The sequence below is a fragment of the Eupeodes corollae genome, chromosome 1, assembly GCF_945859685.1.
Source record: "Eupeodes corollae chromosome 1, idEupCoro1.1, whole genome shotgun sequence".
In the NCBI taxonomy this organism is placed as follows: domain Eukaryota; kingdom Metazoa; phylum Arthropoda; class Insecta; order Diptera; family Syrphidae; genus Eupeodes; species Eupeodes corollae.
The window spans coordinates 51081326-51095909 of NC_079147.1; the positions used below are offsets into that span (position 1 = coordinate 51081326).

General features: G+C 37.3%; 3 protein-coding genes across 3 annotated transcripts; 1 reads left to right on the forward strand and 2 right to left on the reverse strand.

The window, feature by feature from the left end:
• The first annotated feature begins 2786 nt into the window (after window positions 1–2786).
• LOC129938553 (protein C12orf4 homolog) lies at window positions 2787–4687 on the forward strand. Its single transcript, XM_056046184.1, has 4 exons — window positions 2787–3015; window positions 3085–3799; window positions 3860–4304; window positions 4368–4687. The coding sequence occupies exons 1-4, from the start codon at window positions 2805–2807 to the stop codon at window positions 4584–4586; spliced, it is 1590 nt and encodes a 529-aa protein (XP_055902159.1). The 5' UTR covers window positions 2787–2804; the 3' UTR covers window positions 4587–4687.
• A 65-nt stretch (window positions 4688–4752) lies between these two features.
• On the reverse strand, window positions 4753–12118 carry LOC129938554 (chromosome transmission fidelity protein 8 homolog). The gene is made up of 3 exons (XM_056046185.1): window positions 11962–12118; window positions 5167–5296; window positions 4753–5109 (listed from the first exon to the last, which is right to left on the reverse strand). The coding sequence occupies exons 1-3, from the start codon at window positions 11979–11981 to the stop codon at window positions 4810–4812; spliced, it is 450 nt and encodes a 149-aa protein (XP_055902160.1). The 5' UTR covers window positions 11982–12118; the 3' UTR covers window positions 4753–4809.
• On the reverse strand, window positions 9010–11856 carry LOC129938552 (general transcription and DNA repair factor IIH helicase subunit XPB). Its single transcript, XM_056046183.1, has 4 exons — window positions 11679–11856; window positions 11029–11530; window positions 10426–10964; window positions 9010–10363 (listed from the first exon to the last, which is right to left on the reverse strand). Exons 1-4 carry the CDS (start codon window positions 11725–11727, stop codon window positions 9060–9062), a joined length of 2394 nt encoding a protein of 797 aa, XP_055902158.1. The 5' UTR covers window positions 11728–11856; the 3' UTR covers window positions 9010–9059.
• Window positions 12119–14584: the final 2466 nt, after the last annotated feature.

The window sequence follows — 14584 nt, forward strand, 5'->3', positions numbered from 1 at the left end:
TTTCCACTTCAATATGAATGAAGTACATAATAATCTGAAAATAAAAAATATGTTTTGTTATGAGATACAAATAATATTTACCACCGCCTTCTAGTACATAAATACATTTGACGTTTAAAAAGTAGCAAATTGAATTATGAAAACAAACTTATGAGAAGGATATATTATTCTGCGCGTCTGGAAGTATCCTACTAACCTCGTCACACTTTAAAGAATCATTTGACTGAAATGCACTAACACATGCATACCAAAGAAAGTTGAATGTGGGCATAGTTACGTCTATCATAGTAGGATACAGACATTTTGTAAGCAACAACTAAATTTTCGCAAACAATGTATAAAAGAGAAAATTAGTGAAATTGAGATTAATAGGGGTATTCACGATCCGATGAAACAAAAAATGTTAAATTGCGAAATTTGTGTTTTTTTTTTTACATCGTGAACACACCTTTTCTAAACATAGCAATACCATAGTAAAAACGTCAAATCATGACGTTTCTCATGACACAAAAAAAATTGAAACATTTGTGTTCAATAAATTTGTTCTGTTCATAAAAGATGCCAAAAAAAGTGAAAAAGAAAATATAATTGTATATTTATTGGAAAATGCTTCTGATAAAATTATGTTGATTGAAAGTATGGGGAAACAAAAAAAAATAAAGATAAAAATAATGCCACACATTTTTTATTAAAGGTGATGCAGAAAGTGAAAAAACGAAAGTGAACAAACGAAATCTGGAAGCTCATATGTTTGGAAAGAAGTGCGGCCTTCGGTTTTGTCACCAAAAATCTCCTTCAATCTGTCGTAGTAGGGACAGATTTTAAGAACTTTTGCTAATAAGAAATAAACACAAAATTGTTAGGAACGTATACAAAATTGTATCTAAATCTCAATTGTTGTCTCACGTTGAACAGTACCAAGTCCCTTTTCTGTTTCCAAGAGACCAGCACCAGTTGAATTTTGCCACTCTGTAGCTTTAGAAAATGAAGTTTTCAGGCTTCTCATTTTCCACCTGATCAACTCCCAAGTGGCGTCTAATGGCTTCTGTTCTAACAGTTTTCTGTAAAATATTTGTGCTGTTGGCTTCTAAAATAAAATGTTTTTTGAGCAAAAAAAATTTTGAAACATTTTTATTATATCTTACCTCGAAGTTTCCAGCTTCTTGAATGTAATCTAATATAATTAAAATTTCTTTTTCCGTCCATTTTTCTACCGCTTTGTCACGTCGACGGCACTTCTTTATATTCCTTAGATCTGAATCTTTTTTTTCCATTCTTTTTTCTGATTTTTGTCGTTCGCATAAATGCGGCAGTAACTTCAAATTCAATTTAAACTTAAAGCCCACCAAAATTTCTGATAAAATGACAGCTGCCAAACTGTCAACTACAACAGACAAATTTTGCACCGTTGTATTTTTGTGTTGCAATAGGGTTCGGGTATAGCAAAAGTGCAAAAGTGTAACAAAATTGTAGTCTGTATATTTTGTTGTTTTAGTGCAAGAAAATGTTACACTTTTGCAACGATACAAGACCACTTGCATCGAATCGTGAATACCCCTGTGGTTCTATTCTCTCAGAATTGACTACATTTTTTTTTGTTTTAAAACACAGACTAAAAAGTTGCACGAATGGGTGAAAAAATGGTTCCTGCATGTGCATGGACTCTCGTATAAGTCTATGGTGCTCAGAGTAGAAACCAAACAGATTCGAAACTAAAAGTTCCATGTGAGCGCCTAGCCTAATGTGACATTTAATTAAATAAGTAAAAACACATTTAAAATATCAAGAAGCAGGTGGGATGATTTTTTTTATTTTAATTTGTTTTAGAACGGCTTGTCCTACAATCATATTTGTTAAACCTTTTTTGGATTACAATTTTACAAAAATACTTTTAGAATGACAACATATCCTGGATGGGAGAGATGAAGAAGACGTAATTTTATTGCTGAGTCAAAATTATACAAAAGAGTGAGTTGGCATTCAAATTTTAACATAACGTAACATAGTATATGAAAAAACTTAATTATGATGATTTGATAAAAATCAAATCTATAATCAACAAATTGGCTTGCATTAAATTTAGAAGAAATTTTTCAAAACCTTTATTTTGGAAACAGAACATTGTGTTTGTGATCTATAAAAAGTTATAGCAGTTTATAAGAAGTAACCTTTGTATTCTATCCCACTTTTCCTATATTGACTTAACGTACGTCAATTCAAATGCGCCATACTGTGGTCCAAGCAATGGAATTGACTAATTTGAATTCTATAGAACAGACTCTTGAGTGGCATTGATATTTTCGTAACTTCTACCAATCGTAGTCTCAATTTTTATTAAAATTAATTGACATTAGCAGTTCGATGGTTATTGAAGGGATTCCTTCAGAAATTAAATTGAAGCCTGTCGAATCCATATTGAAGAACTTCATGTCTTTCTATTTGTCTGCACTTTGCAGATACGTGTGAATCAACCATAAAACTACTTTGCTTATTTCGTAACTGATGTAGTTGAAAACGAATCCACTATACAGTTGAAAACGTAGTAAAAACCTCACTTCGTAACAACATTACAAAATTAAGATGTAATTGGAACGAAATCTCTTCTTAACAATGTTTATAAGACACAACACACTAGCCATGCATAATCTTAGAATACCCACCTGCATTAGAATTATGCTTGCCACAACCGATCTGTCTATGAACACTGCCCCTAGAATGCACTCGAAGACTTAACGAATCAACAAAATTCAATTTGACATTTTGATTTATGACAGATCTGCGAACTGCAAGCAAATTGCATCCAGATGATAATTGAAGAAGGCGTATCAACAACAATGGTCGAGGAGACCGATTCAAAAACAATAAATTTTCTTTATAAATACAAGAACTATGACAACACCGATAAGGAAATCTCCGAAAGTGTTACAATACCTTTCAAGGGATGCCAAGAAGAAATTGTTTCCCTGATAATGAATAAAATGGATCCAATGATGCGTTACTTGGATGCAGACATTCGTAAGTTTACAATTTTCTTCCGATGCCTGAACTTCTCAAAAAAAGCCATTTGTTTGTTTATTTTAAAAGCACTCAATAAGGAATTATCAGAATTTCTTGCAATTGAAAATCAAAAGTTCTACGACGAAAGAGATGAATTACTTTTGCAGAAAATATGCAACAACGAAATCGATGTAGAAACCATCGTCAAAGACACCGAAAAGTTGTACAAGGAGGAACTAATTCAATTTGCCGATCGAGTCGGACCGTCAGATGAGGAAATCTTTGCCCAGAGTTTTCACAGACTTTTTCGCCTTGACTCATCTTCGCTCGATGTGATATTGGCAAAGGAAAAGGAACACGCTAAGGCTATCGCCGACATGGTCAATCAAATGGACAAAGAAGTCGACACATTAAATGTTCGTCAACAGGAAGAAATGGAATCCATAATAAATCAATTGGACATCTCAACGACATCAGAAGATGTCAACAATCTTCTGGCACAACAATATGCCATGCAGAACTACATCCGTAAACGTTACGAGTCGGAGTTGGAGGCGAAACGGGGTCATCAGAAGAACGAGTATCGCGAATGGATTACCAGCCAAGTTAGTAAAATTTTTCTACCCTCACCGCAGGCTTCATTGCAGCTGGGAAATCTTTCATCAATGTACATCTCCCAAATGCCCTCGATGGAAGAAAGCTTTACGATTCATTTAGGTTCTCAGTTGAAGCACATGCACAATATTCGTATTTTGAGCGCTGATGTTACTGATCTTTGTAGTCCTCTTCATTCTGACGAAAAGTATTTAATTTGTTCAAGAGACATGGTTAGAATATAAATTCAAATTTGGTATTATTTCAGTCTAAATGGTCTCAACATGGCGCTTGGTCTTTATTCAAGTTCCCTGTGCGGAGTTGTAGTGCTGACTCCTTCGGTTCAGGCTGAGGCGAATAAAAACATCGTCAAAAACTCCAACATGTCGACAGAGTTCCATTTCGATCAAATCGACAAGCAATTGGAACAAATCGAGGCAGACGCAAAGGAACTGAATGGTTCGAACTCCAGCAGTCCCACCAAATCGAGTCTAAAGCTTAAAACAGGCGACTTTTTCATCACAAGACACTCCAATCTTTCCCAATCTCATGTCATATTTCATTTGATATCTGATGAACCTTTCAATAGTCCGAGTGAGATAAATTCTAGACACCCAGTTATACTGGGTTTGCGTAACATTCTCAAAACTGCAAGTCGACATGATGTCACCACATTAACCATACCAGCATTGCTGAGGCATGAAATGTCTGAGGTTAGTTTATTTCATTGAATTTTCAGAAATAGATGTCCATTGGATAGATTTTGTTATTGTCAGGATATGACGGTGCAATGGTGCATGCGAAGAGCTGAACTTGTATTCAAGTGTGCTAAGGGATTTATGATTGAATCAGCTTCTTGGGGAGGAGCAGAACTCAGTACACTGCAACTTCTATTACCACACGATATTTCTGAAGAACTATTTACAACTCTTGCTGGAATGGTGCCACACGTGTTTCGAGTAACGAATCCAAAAATTTTCGTCGATGGTAAGTAATATTGAATTACTATCCAAGCAGTGCTATTACCATGTCAAATAAAAATGTATTACATTATAAAATTATTTAATTAAAAATAAATATATTGTTAAATTAAAAAAGAAAATAGGAGGTTTTCTTTGTTTGATGTGATTTGAAGAAGTTCAACGTTTCCCAGAGACAAAGTTTAATACACATATAAAAAATTAATTTATTATCTAATCTACTCAACATATATAATTCTTAAGCATCTTCCTTTTCTTGAAGAGCAATAATGGGCTTAGGACGAGATTTAAATAGTAATTTTTTTGTAACAAGTGCCCTCACTTTATACTCGGTTCGTTGGATTGTTTTATTTTCAATTAATGTCGTTGAATCGAGAAGTGTCTGATCAGCAGTTGCATTTAAAGTGCTCGCCTCGGCAACATCTATGGTCTCACTAAGATTCTCACCTTCATTCGATTTTGTCTTCTCCAATACGGCATAAGGCTTTTCAAGTTTTTGTTCTCTTCCATGGATCATATGATGCCCAATGATCATAATCTAAGAACGGAAATATACATAAATCTAGAAGGTAAATAGAATAATTGTGAATCTCACCGGTTGGCCAAATTTGTTATAGTATAGATCACCAACAAAAAGATTGGCTATATCACCATCCTCTCGAGATTCAAGATCACCTTGAAGCTCAATAATTGCCCATTCAGGTATATCCGAGTCGGCACCAGGTCTATGAATGGAAGTTATTAATATTTTCATTAATTTTTTAAATTGCTGGATTTAAATTTTCTTAAGCTTGAGCGTGACTAAAGAAAGAACTTAAGAGACCATACAAATTCAGTTACGAGATTAAAAAAGGCAAGCATAGGGACTTATATAAATGCATCGAAGTAGCATTGAACGTTGGTATATACAAAGTCTTGAGCTGAGGTAGGGCAATTTTATAATTTTGTTCCCAAGATTAAAATCATTCAGAACAATACGTCCAACATCATTCTTACTGAAGAACATATTTTTATATTTGCAGATCTGCAAAAACTGCTCTGTATAAACGTACTAACTAACTCCTTAGCTATATAAGGAAACGAGTTTATGGGCGTTTCTAGATATTAAGGGTACTTTTGACAACTCTAAATAAAGTTTTATGTAAGGTTCTTGTACACAGACAAAATTACTGAGTTACTAGAAAGTCTTGCTTCTCAAGATTTATATTGGCTTCGCTGATGACATTATTTTAACAGCAGAAGAGAAGTTCGATTAAACTCCTAATGACATAATTTTAAGAGTAGAACCAGGAAATGGTGTCTTTGAGTAGGATGAACCAATAATACCAATCCAAAGAAAATAACAATAGTACTATTTACCAGGAAAGAACTTCTAACACCTCATTTAGTTGGCGGGTAAAGTAATCGACACCCAAAAGAAAGATAAATATCTAGGAATCAAAGTTCTATGGAACAAACACGCCGAAATAAAAGTCAATAGTAGTCATGATATGTAGAAGACTAGCAAGCAAATGATTGTAAATAAATTCCAAGCTAAACATTCTGAAATGGGTAAAAACCATGATGGCAGGGCCCATAATTATCTATGGTGTAGTAACAGAGAACCGAACTATGTAATTAAGAATGGGAAATCACTAGAAAAAATACAAATGCTTTCATGCTAATGCATCACCGGAGCCATGAGAACCTTCCCCCACAGCAGTAATGGAAGTCATAATCAACTTGAACCCATTGCACGAGGTAGTAAAAAAACTCAACTTAGGGCGCCTTATTGAGATTTTCAAATGAAGGAACGGGACAGAGAAAGATCTTCGGTTTGCAAGTAATCACAACGAAACCTTCTAGATATTCCAAGAGATGGTATGATTAAAAAAAATATCTAGAACTTCTCTGGGCCAAGAACCAGACTCATGCCATTTTTTTTATAATAATCGAACACTAAAAGGGTTTTTTATACCTTTAATATGCCAAAGACATAGTGTGAGTGTTAGGAAAAGAGGGAAGGGTTGGATAGGATGTGTCGGTGTACATTGATTTTAAGTTTCTGAACATTGCAATGACAGGGAAAGATAGAGCGTGGCAATGCGTTCCACATTCGCGTAGTACGACTAAAAAATGAATATCTGTCCTTTATGGTACGGCCGAAGTTGGGCTCAAGGGTAAAGTGATGGGCATTTCTAGGAGCACGGGTATTACAGTTAAATTGTTTAAGGGGAGGAATGCAACTGGCTATTCCACTAGAGCATAGTCCGTTAAAATAACGGTAAAAAAGGGTGAGGCAAGAAACCTTGCGTCGATGTTCGAGTGATGTAAACGAGTTGATGATGTTAATGTCACCAATCATTTTAAAAGCTCTTTTTTGAATACTATCCAAGAGGCTTAAATAAGTTACTGGAGCACCAGCCCATAGATGAGAGCTATATTCAAGTTTCGGACGTATATAGGTTTTGTAGATTGTAGCCAGATCAGACGGAGAGACAAATTTCTTGCAACGTCTCAAAAAACCTAGACATCTTGCGGCATTTTTGGCAACATCGCGTATGTGATAGCTCCATAAAAGATGGTTGCTGATGCACATTCCGAGGATGTCAAGATATTCCGTTTTGTTTATGCAAGTGCCACTCATGGAAGTGGTTTATCTCGCTTTAACCATGCAAGACAGCATTGCGTTTTCGAAGCATTAAATTCCACACGATTTTTCATTCCCCATTGTACAATGCTGTGTAGGTCGGAATTTAAAGAGCTAATCATATTTTCCCGTTGCAGTTCCACATCCGAAGAGGAGGGTTGTGAGTCTGGAAACGAATATGAAAAGCTAAGAATGCTATCGTCAGCGAAACAATGTATTGGATTAGAAGTAGCAGATAGGAGATCATTTATAAAAATGAGGAAGAGGGTCGGAGACAAAACGGAGCCCTGAGGCACACCAGCATTTATTTAATGAGTTTCAGACGTGAATCCGTCCAAAACAACTTGTATTGAACGATTCGAAAGGTAATTACTAATCCAATGATGGAGGGATTCATCAATACCGAAAGCACGCATTTTCGTACTTTCTCCAAAACGACGTAAAGATCTGTTCCACTGTTCGGTGAGATGAACCATGAGATCACCAGTGGACCTATTGCTACGAAATCCGTATTGCCGATCAATAAGAAGCTTCCGTTCCTCAAGATATTTCTTAAGCTGATAATTAATCAGCGTTTCCATGACCTTAGAAAGAAGGGACGTTAGTGCTATCGGTCGGTAATTTGTGGGAGAAGAAGTTTCGCCTTTTTCTGGGATTGGCTGAACAAATGGAGTTTTCCATCTACTCGGAACGAGCCCAGAAGAATAGGATAGATGGAAAAGCTTACGCAGTGGTTATGCTAGCGTGGAAGAACAACTCTTCAGAATAATAGCGGAAATACCATCTAGGCCAGCGGATTTATGAATGTTGAGATCTTTAAGAACTCTCAGCACAGTTTGAGTACGAAAAAAGATTGTTCCCATAGAATCATTTAGGCGTTCAAGAACTGGAAGAGTCATGACACTATTTGGTAAGGTGGAATTTTCGGCGAACTGCCTTTCAATTAAGTTGGCTTTGTCAACGGAGCTTACTTAAGAAGTGTCATTGACAACAAGCGTAGAAACCGAGGAAGAATTCCTCATGTTTTTCATGAACGACCAAAAATTCTTACTGCCTTTGGGACATTGCAGTATTTTTCGCCGTAATTTTTGGTCATGTAGAGATTTTCTCCTTCGAATTGTAGGGGTTGCAGGCTTTCCTGGCTTGCTTAAACTTTTTCCGGTTTTCCTCAGTTGGGTTGGCTTTAAAACACCGGAAGTTTACCTCTTTCTACTTATTAACCTCTTTGCAGCTCGAATCGAAACATGATTTAACTTTGGGTTTAATACTTTTAACCCTATTCGGGATAAAGGTTTCCATTCCCAGATGAATCACACTAGAAATCATATCTGTACTGGAGTCTACGTCACTACCGAGGAAGCATAGCGACCAGTTAAAAATCCTGAAGAAATTATTGAGACCGTCATGTCAAATAGCAAGACGCATTGAAAACTTAAAGCTCCTATGGCATCAGCCCCAAACAGATATGGGAATGCGTTAAAAGATTGGATGAGCTAGGGACTTTATTTTTTACGAAAAGGGGTAGGGGAGAGAAAGCCAACAATTTTGAAACCATATAAGCCTTACTGCTACTTCGGAATTACGTAGACCAAGGACTCAAACTGTTTTCTTTGAGCATAGAAGAAAACCCAAGTGGTATCACAATGGGCCTTTAAACTGGCCTAAGTGTGTCTTACTCTATCACTGACGGCCACTTTAACCTAATCTTGTTAGGAACAAAACCTTGTCGGCCATTTCTCTAAATTACATTGTAATACTCAAGCTCCTCTCCCAAACCTTAAAAAATAACAGGTTCCCAATCAAAGTCAATTTATTTTCATAAATGTGTTTTATTAAACAAAGAAAAAAACAATGAGAACTTATCCACGGAATTTCTTAAATAATGGATGAATATTTCCAGCATTCTTTCGTTTATATTCATAGTAAACAGCATCGTCACCACCCGACATAGAACCCAATCCACCGGCCCTCTTAAAGCCTGACGGACGATATCCCGGCTCTCCGGGTACTTTCTCGTCTTCACAATCCAAATCAGAGGCAGATAGCACCTGCTGCAGCAGCTGGGTTTGCTCCTCTCGTGTGTTGTACATCAAATCGGGTTCAGTATCCATACCACTTAAATGAGTAATCACCTTATAACTGTATCCCTGATTGACCAAGAAACGTTGACGCTTACGCGAGTAGCTCATTTCCATTGTATCCTGCGACACGAGGGTGTAGAAGAAAGCATTGTACTCTTCGGCGATGGCACCTTTCTTGGCTCGCAAAATACGACCCAAACGCTGAGCCTCTTGACGACGTGAACCACCATGCGAGGAGATTTGTATCAATACATTAGCTTCGGGCAAATCAAAACTCGTATCGGCAACTTTCGATACAAAAATCGTATTAACTTTCGGATTGAACTTGAAATTCTGCAAAATCTGAATTCGTTCGTTCTGCGAGGTGGGCCCATAAATAAATGGCTTATTCATTTTGATGGCATAGTGCTTCAGAGCAAAGACATTGTCACTGAAAACGATGGTCTTGTCGCCACGCTTCTCGTGGTATTTGATTAAAAATTGACAACTACGGAATTTCGAGGGATTCATTACGTACAAGAGCATTTTCTTGGAAGTCTTCGTTGTGAGGTATTCGCGATAGAATTCGGGGGACATGGGACACCAAACCTCTGCACACTGCACCCGAGCAATGTATCCTCTCTTCTGTAATTCCAACCAATTGGCTTCGTACAGTTTGGGTCCGATAAGGAAGTTCAAGTCGGCAATTTTGTCATCCTCACGCAGGAGCGTGGCTGTTAGACCCAACTTGCAATGACTCTGAACCAAAGTCAACACACGTCGAAACATCTTCGCGGGAATTGTGTGCACCTCATCCAATACCATGATTCCCCATTCCTGCTCCTGCAGCCAGCGCATTGTTTGGTCCGCTTCCCAGGATCGCTTTTGGGTGTGGGTGATCATGGAGTATGTTGTCACTAGGATACCACAGCCCATTGGCTTGTCTTTTGCCTCGGATGTGAAGCGGCAAATCATACTGTCATCGGCAGTGGACCACATCTTAAACTGCTGCTTCCACTGTTCGACGGAAACACCACTATTGCAAAGAACTAGAGCCCTCTTTCGGACAGTGCAGCAAGCAGTCACGCCAACTAGAGATTTACCTAGAAAATGGAATCATTTAGTAAGTTTAACGGTTCTTCAAGAACTTGAACAATTTACATACCAGCTCCGCAGGGAAGAACAATAACCCCCGACCGGGCACGACCATTTCCGAACATTTTACGTAAGCTCTTTTCCTGATATGGGCGCAACACTGCCGCTGGTTTAAGGTCAATATTTATGTCCGGATTGTGAGTGTCATTGCGGAAATCGTACTCTGCCAAAAGCGGATGTTCGATTTCAATGCAACGTTTCTGGATGACTTCGATTTTCTCCTGGTTCACTTCAAACGAAACTGTTTTCAGATTGATTTCGTCTTCGTCCTCTTCATTGTCAATTTTTTCATAGAAATTGGTAATGTCATCGGGCACAACTGTGGCACCAGGTGCAGCCGCCTCGCCATCTACAACAGTTGTCCCAGCAGCGGCTGCACTAGTCCCAGCAACTGGCTTCGAGCCGAATGCAGTGATGGCCTTTGTGTCGGTTTGACCTTGTATAAAGCCGTCACCTTCCTCCTCTTTGCGTTTCAAGCGGCAAGTTTGTATGACTGGGTCTTTAAGGAGCTTCTGCAGAATCTCTGGATGAGGACTTTCAATGAAATATCTTAAACAAAAAGGAAGGGTTTTCAAAACATCAGATGAGGGAGTCGTCGGTTGCAAAAACTTACTTGTTGTGCTTCAGGACAAGTTTTACTTTTCCATAGGAAAGAGTACAGAGGCGAATGAACTCGACAATGCCTTCTGGGATGCTGGTCTTGCTCAATCGTCGCAAGTATTCGATGATGTCGTGGGTTTGCAGCCCCACAGAAACTGCAGCGTACAAACTATAAGCGGTCAACTTGTACTCATGAATATGTTCGGGACGGCAGACCGGCTCCGATATGGCAATCAGAAAGTCATGAGCGTGCTTATACACAGGGGAAAATGATTCGAGGAAAATGTGTCCATTAGGAGCAACCCAAAGGGGCCGATTGTGGTGATCCTGTTTGAGTTCCATTTGGGAGCGATAGTCCTTTGCTCCGTATTCATCCTCCAAGATATCTTCATCGTTTTTCTCAGCGTTTTTCGATGCTGCCCCTGGTATTCCGTCAGACTCATTACCCACCTCGCCCATTTCATTGTCTTCCACTAATTGGGTGTAGGCCTCATCTTCTTGACGGCGTTTTTTACCTAAAATATCAGCAAGTTGAGTGAGTAAAATGATGGGTAGTTGTACTCCATCCAAGATCCCACTTGATCAGTTATGCTAATGTCGACATAAACTTTGCTAACAAGTTGCATCCCAAATGTAATCACTTGCATTTTTTCAAAAACTTACCAAACTTGTCACCACTTTTATCCTTTTTGGACTTCTTTGGTGGACCCATTATTTAAATATGTGTTTATTGTATTTTTATTTATTTAAATTGCTATATTTTTAAACTTTTTCACAAAACCAAAATTCAACACCGACTTCCCTCTACACAGATGAGTGAACGAATCACGAATGCGACTTTTGTAGGTAGGAGTGTCAAACATAAATTGTATACGAAACATTTGAACAAATGTATTGCTTTCAACATGAGAGAATGAATAAAATTATAATTTTAAATTGTACTTACGTTTTTATAAGAATAGGCATTTTCAATTACAACACAGATCTTTTATTTTAAAGTTATTTATTATATTAATTTAAATAAAAGAACAAAATTTCGCGGTCGTTTTTGGTTGACGTTATAAGAAACCGTTTCGGGTTGAAGCTTTTGGCCGCGTTCGTGTAGAGAATGTTTCTTGATTTAAATGTAAATCCTCGGCATAATTACGATTTGCACATAATAATGGACATTTTTTAGTTGACTTAATTTGACGTCTCATCATTGTATATTGAACAGAGGAAGAAGAGGAAGGCAGAAAACTATAGAAGTGGGATAAAAATATAAAACGTCAAAACATGTTGTTAATTTGAATTCAATTTATAAAAAAAAGAAAAAGTCGTAATTATAAGACAAGAATAATTTAAATGGTAAACCAGATACATTTACAGTCTTATTTAATAGATTTCGCTAAACAGATAAATAGTTATGAAGTGCAAAAGGATTTAAGTAGGCTCTATGTAACGTTGCGAAAATTTCCATTTATACAAAATTCTGCTATAAATGTTAGTTATACAATGCTTATGTCAAAAAAGTACCAAAAAATTAGCACCTCATACCTGATAACAAAATGTGGAATCTTTGCTTCCAGACGCCAAAGCATCTTTCCACCGTTCAACATCCGTCTGAGGGGGTGAAGTAGAGGAACTTCCAATCATCAAATCTTTGTTTACTTCTGCTTTCCCTAAAAAATCATGAGCCATGAGTGCTGCCTCTCCAGCGGCAAACAAAGTCATTAATTTTTAGGGATGCGTCGCGTACTACTTGGGTATTCAGCGAATAGTACTCTTTTCTGTTTATATAGATGGGCCACCTACTTTTGGGATTCCTTTGGGGGTACAGTGAATAGCCCAATCTTCTTTGGAAACTCCAGTATATGAAAGAACTTGTTCAAAGTTCTTAGCTGGTTCGAAAAAGAAGCTTGCATTTTAGTGAACAAAGGTCTTTTGGTAGCTAATGCTCTTGCCACTCGCTTACAAATTTGGGAAAGGGAAGATTGGCTAAATGCGTGGATGTCTGTTCCATCGTCTTGAATTTACAAACAAATCATAAAAGGTACGGATTTCGACTTACAAACTTACCTCTCTCCGTCCCCAATATCTTATTGCAGCCATTACTTGGATATCTACGAGGATGTGGTCTCTTCTATTGACACTGCTGAGGTCCGGATAATTTCAATTATTTGTATGATACTCTCTTTCGAAAATCTATATTGTTTTTGAAATTAGGGTTGAAACATATTTTATAAACTTTCCGCTTTCTTGGGGTTGGTAAAACGCGATTTAGATTATTAAAATCATTAATAAAAGAGGTAAACTGGAAAGGCATGATTGTTTTGTTTTTAATTTCAATAATAGTCAAAATTACATTTAAAAAATAAATTGGGTGGCGCAACAATCCGTTGAAAACTAGGGCCTAGTGACTTACAACTCTCAACCATTCCTGTGTGCGAGTACTGTTGTCAGGGATGGAGGGAATTACAGCTTTAAGCTGAATCCAAACGGCAAATTTGAGAAAGCACTTTTCATGACAAGAATTACTCTTATAGAATTTGTCAATTTCTCGCAAGATGCAGTACCATTGACAAAAAAAAAAACTTTAGATGGCATAGGCAGGGATCGAACCCATGACCTCTGGCATGACAGTCCAACGCACTTTTTTTTTAAATTCATTTTTATTAGTTCATTCTTAAACCTATCTTAAAGCTAGACAAAAATTCATAAAACTAGCCTAATTATCCACAACTTACAACTTACTTATGGTCCCATACGGACACTCTAAGTTAAACCATAACACTAACTACTAATGCCTTTCGGCTCTAAGATCTATTTTAACGTCAATTCAATTTTATTTATTTTTGTATTCATTAGAAAATTTAAAAAACTAATATCAATATTCTTTTTATTTTTACTTAAAAACTACTTACAATTAACCCATCCCGACTACCCACTATCAAGTGCCGATTGAAGCCACCAAAACTGGTTCTCCTGCTTTACCCTATCAGTTCTGTCCCGTTCGGACACAGCCCTACTGAACCGAAAGAGCTCTGCTCCGCCTTGTGCCATGACGTCCCGATTGTACGGGAGTCGCCTATCCACGGTTCTTCGTCTGACGTGGTAGATTAACGAAACTGCCAATCTATCCTGCATCAGACCACATTTGTCTAAAAAGTGGAATGCCACTGGTGGAATGAAGCCGCTCAAGCGTGCACTTTCAAAATACTCGTCGTTCGGATAGAACGCCCGAAAATTAAATTGTTGGTCGAAGCATAGCTCTTGCAATGTGACCTCAAACGAGTTTAATCACGAAAATCCAACGCACTAACCATCAGGCCACGGTTACTACTAAATGACATTGACGAAATAATAATAACAATAATTTCTTTATGTAGACGCTATTCAACCTCAGAACGCGTTTAGCTTAATATGAGACTATGCAACCTTGCATAAGTTTTATAAATAGCATTTTTGCATTTAGAGGCATTATAGAGATTACATAACTTATGTAGGCTCTATACAGTGTTTTTAAATAAGACTGTTAGAAAATTAAAATTTAAAAGACTTTATATAGAGGTTTCCAATAATAGCTTTCA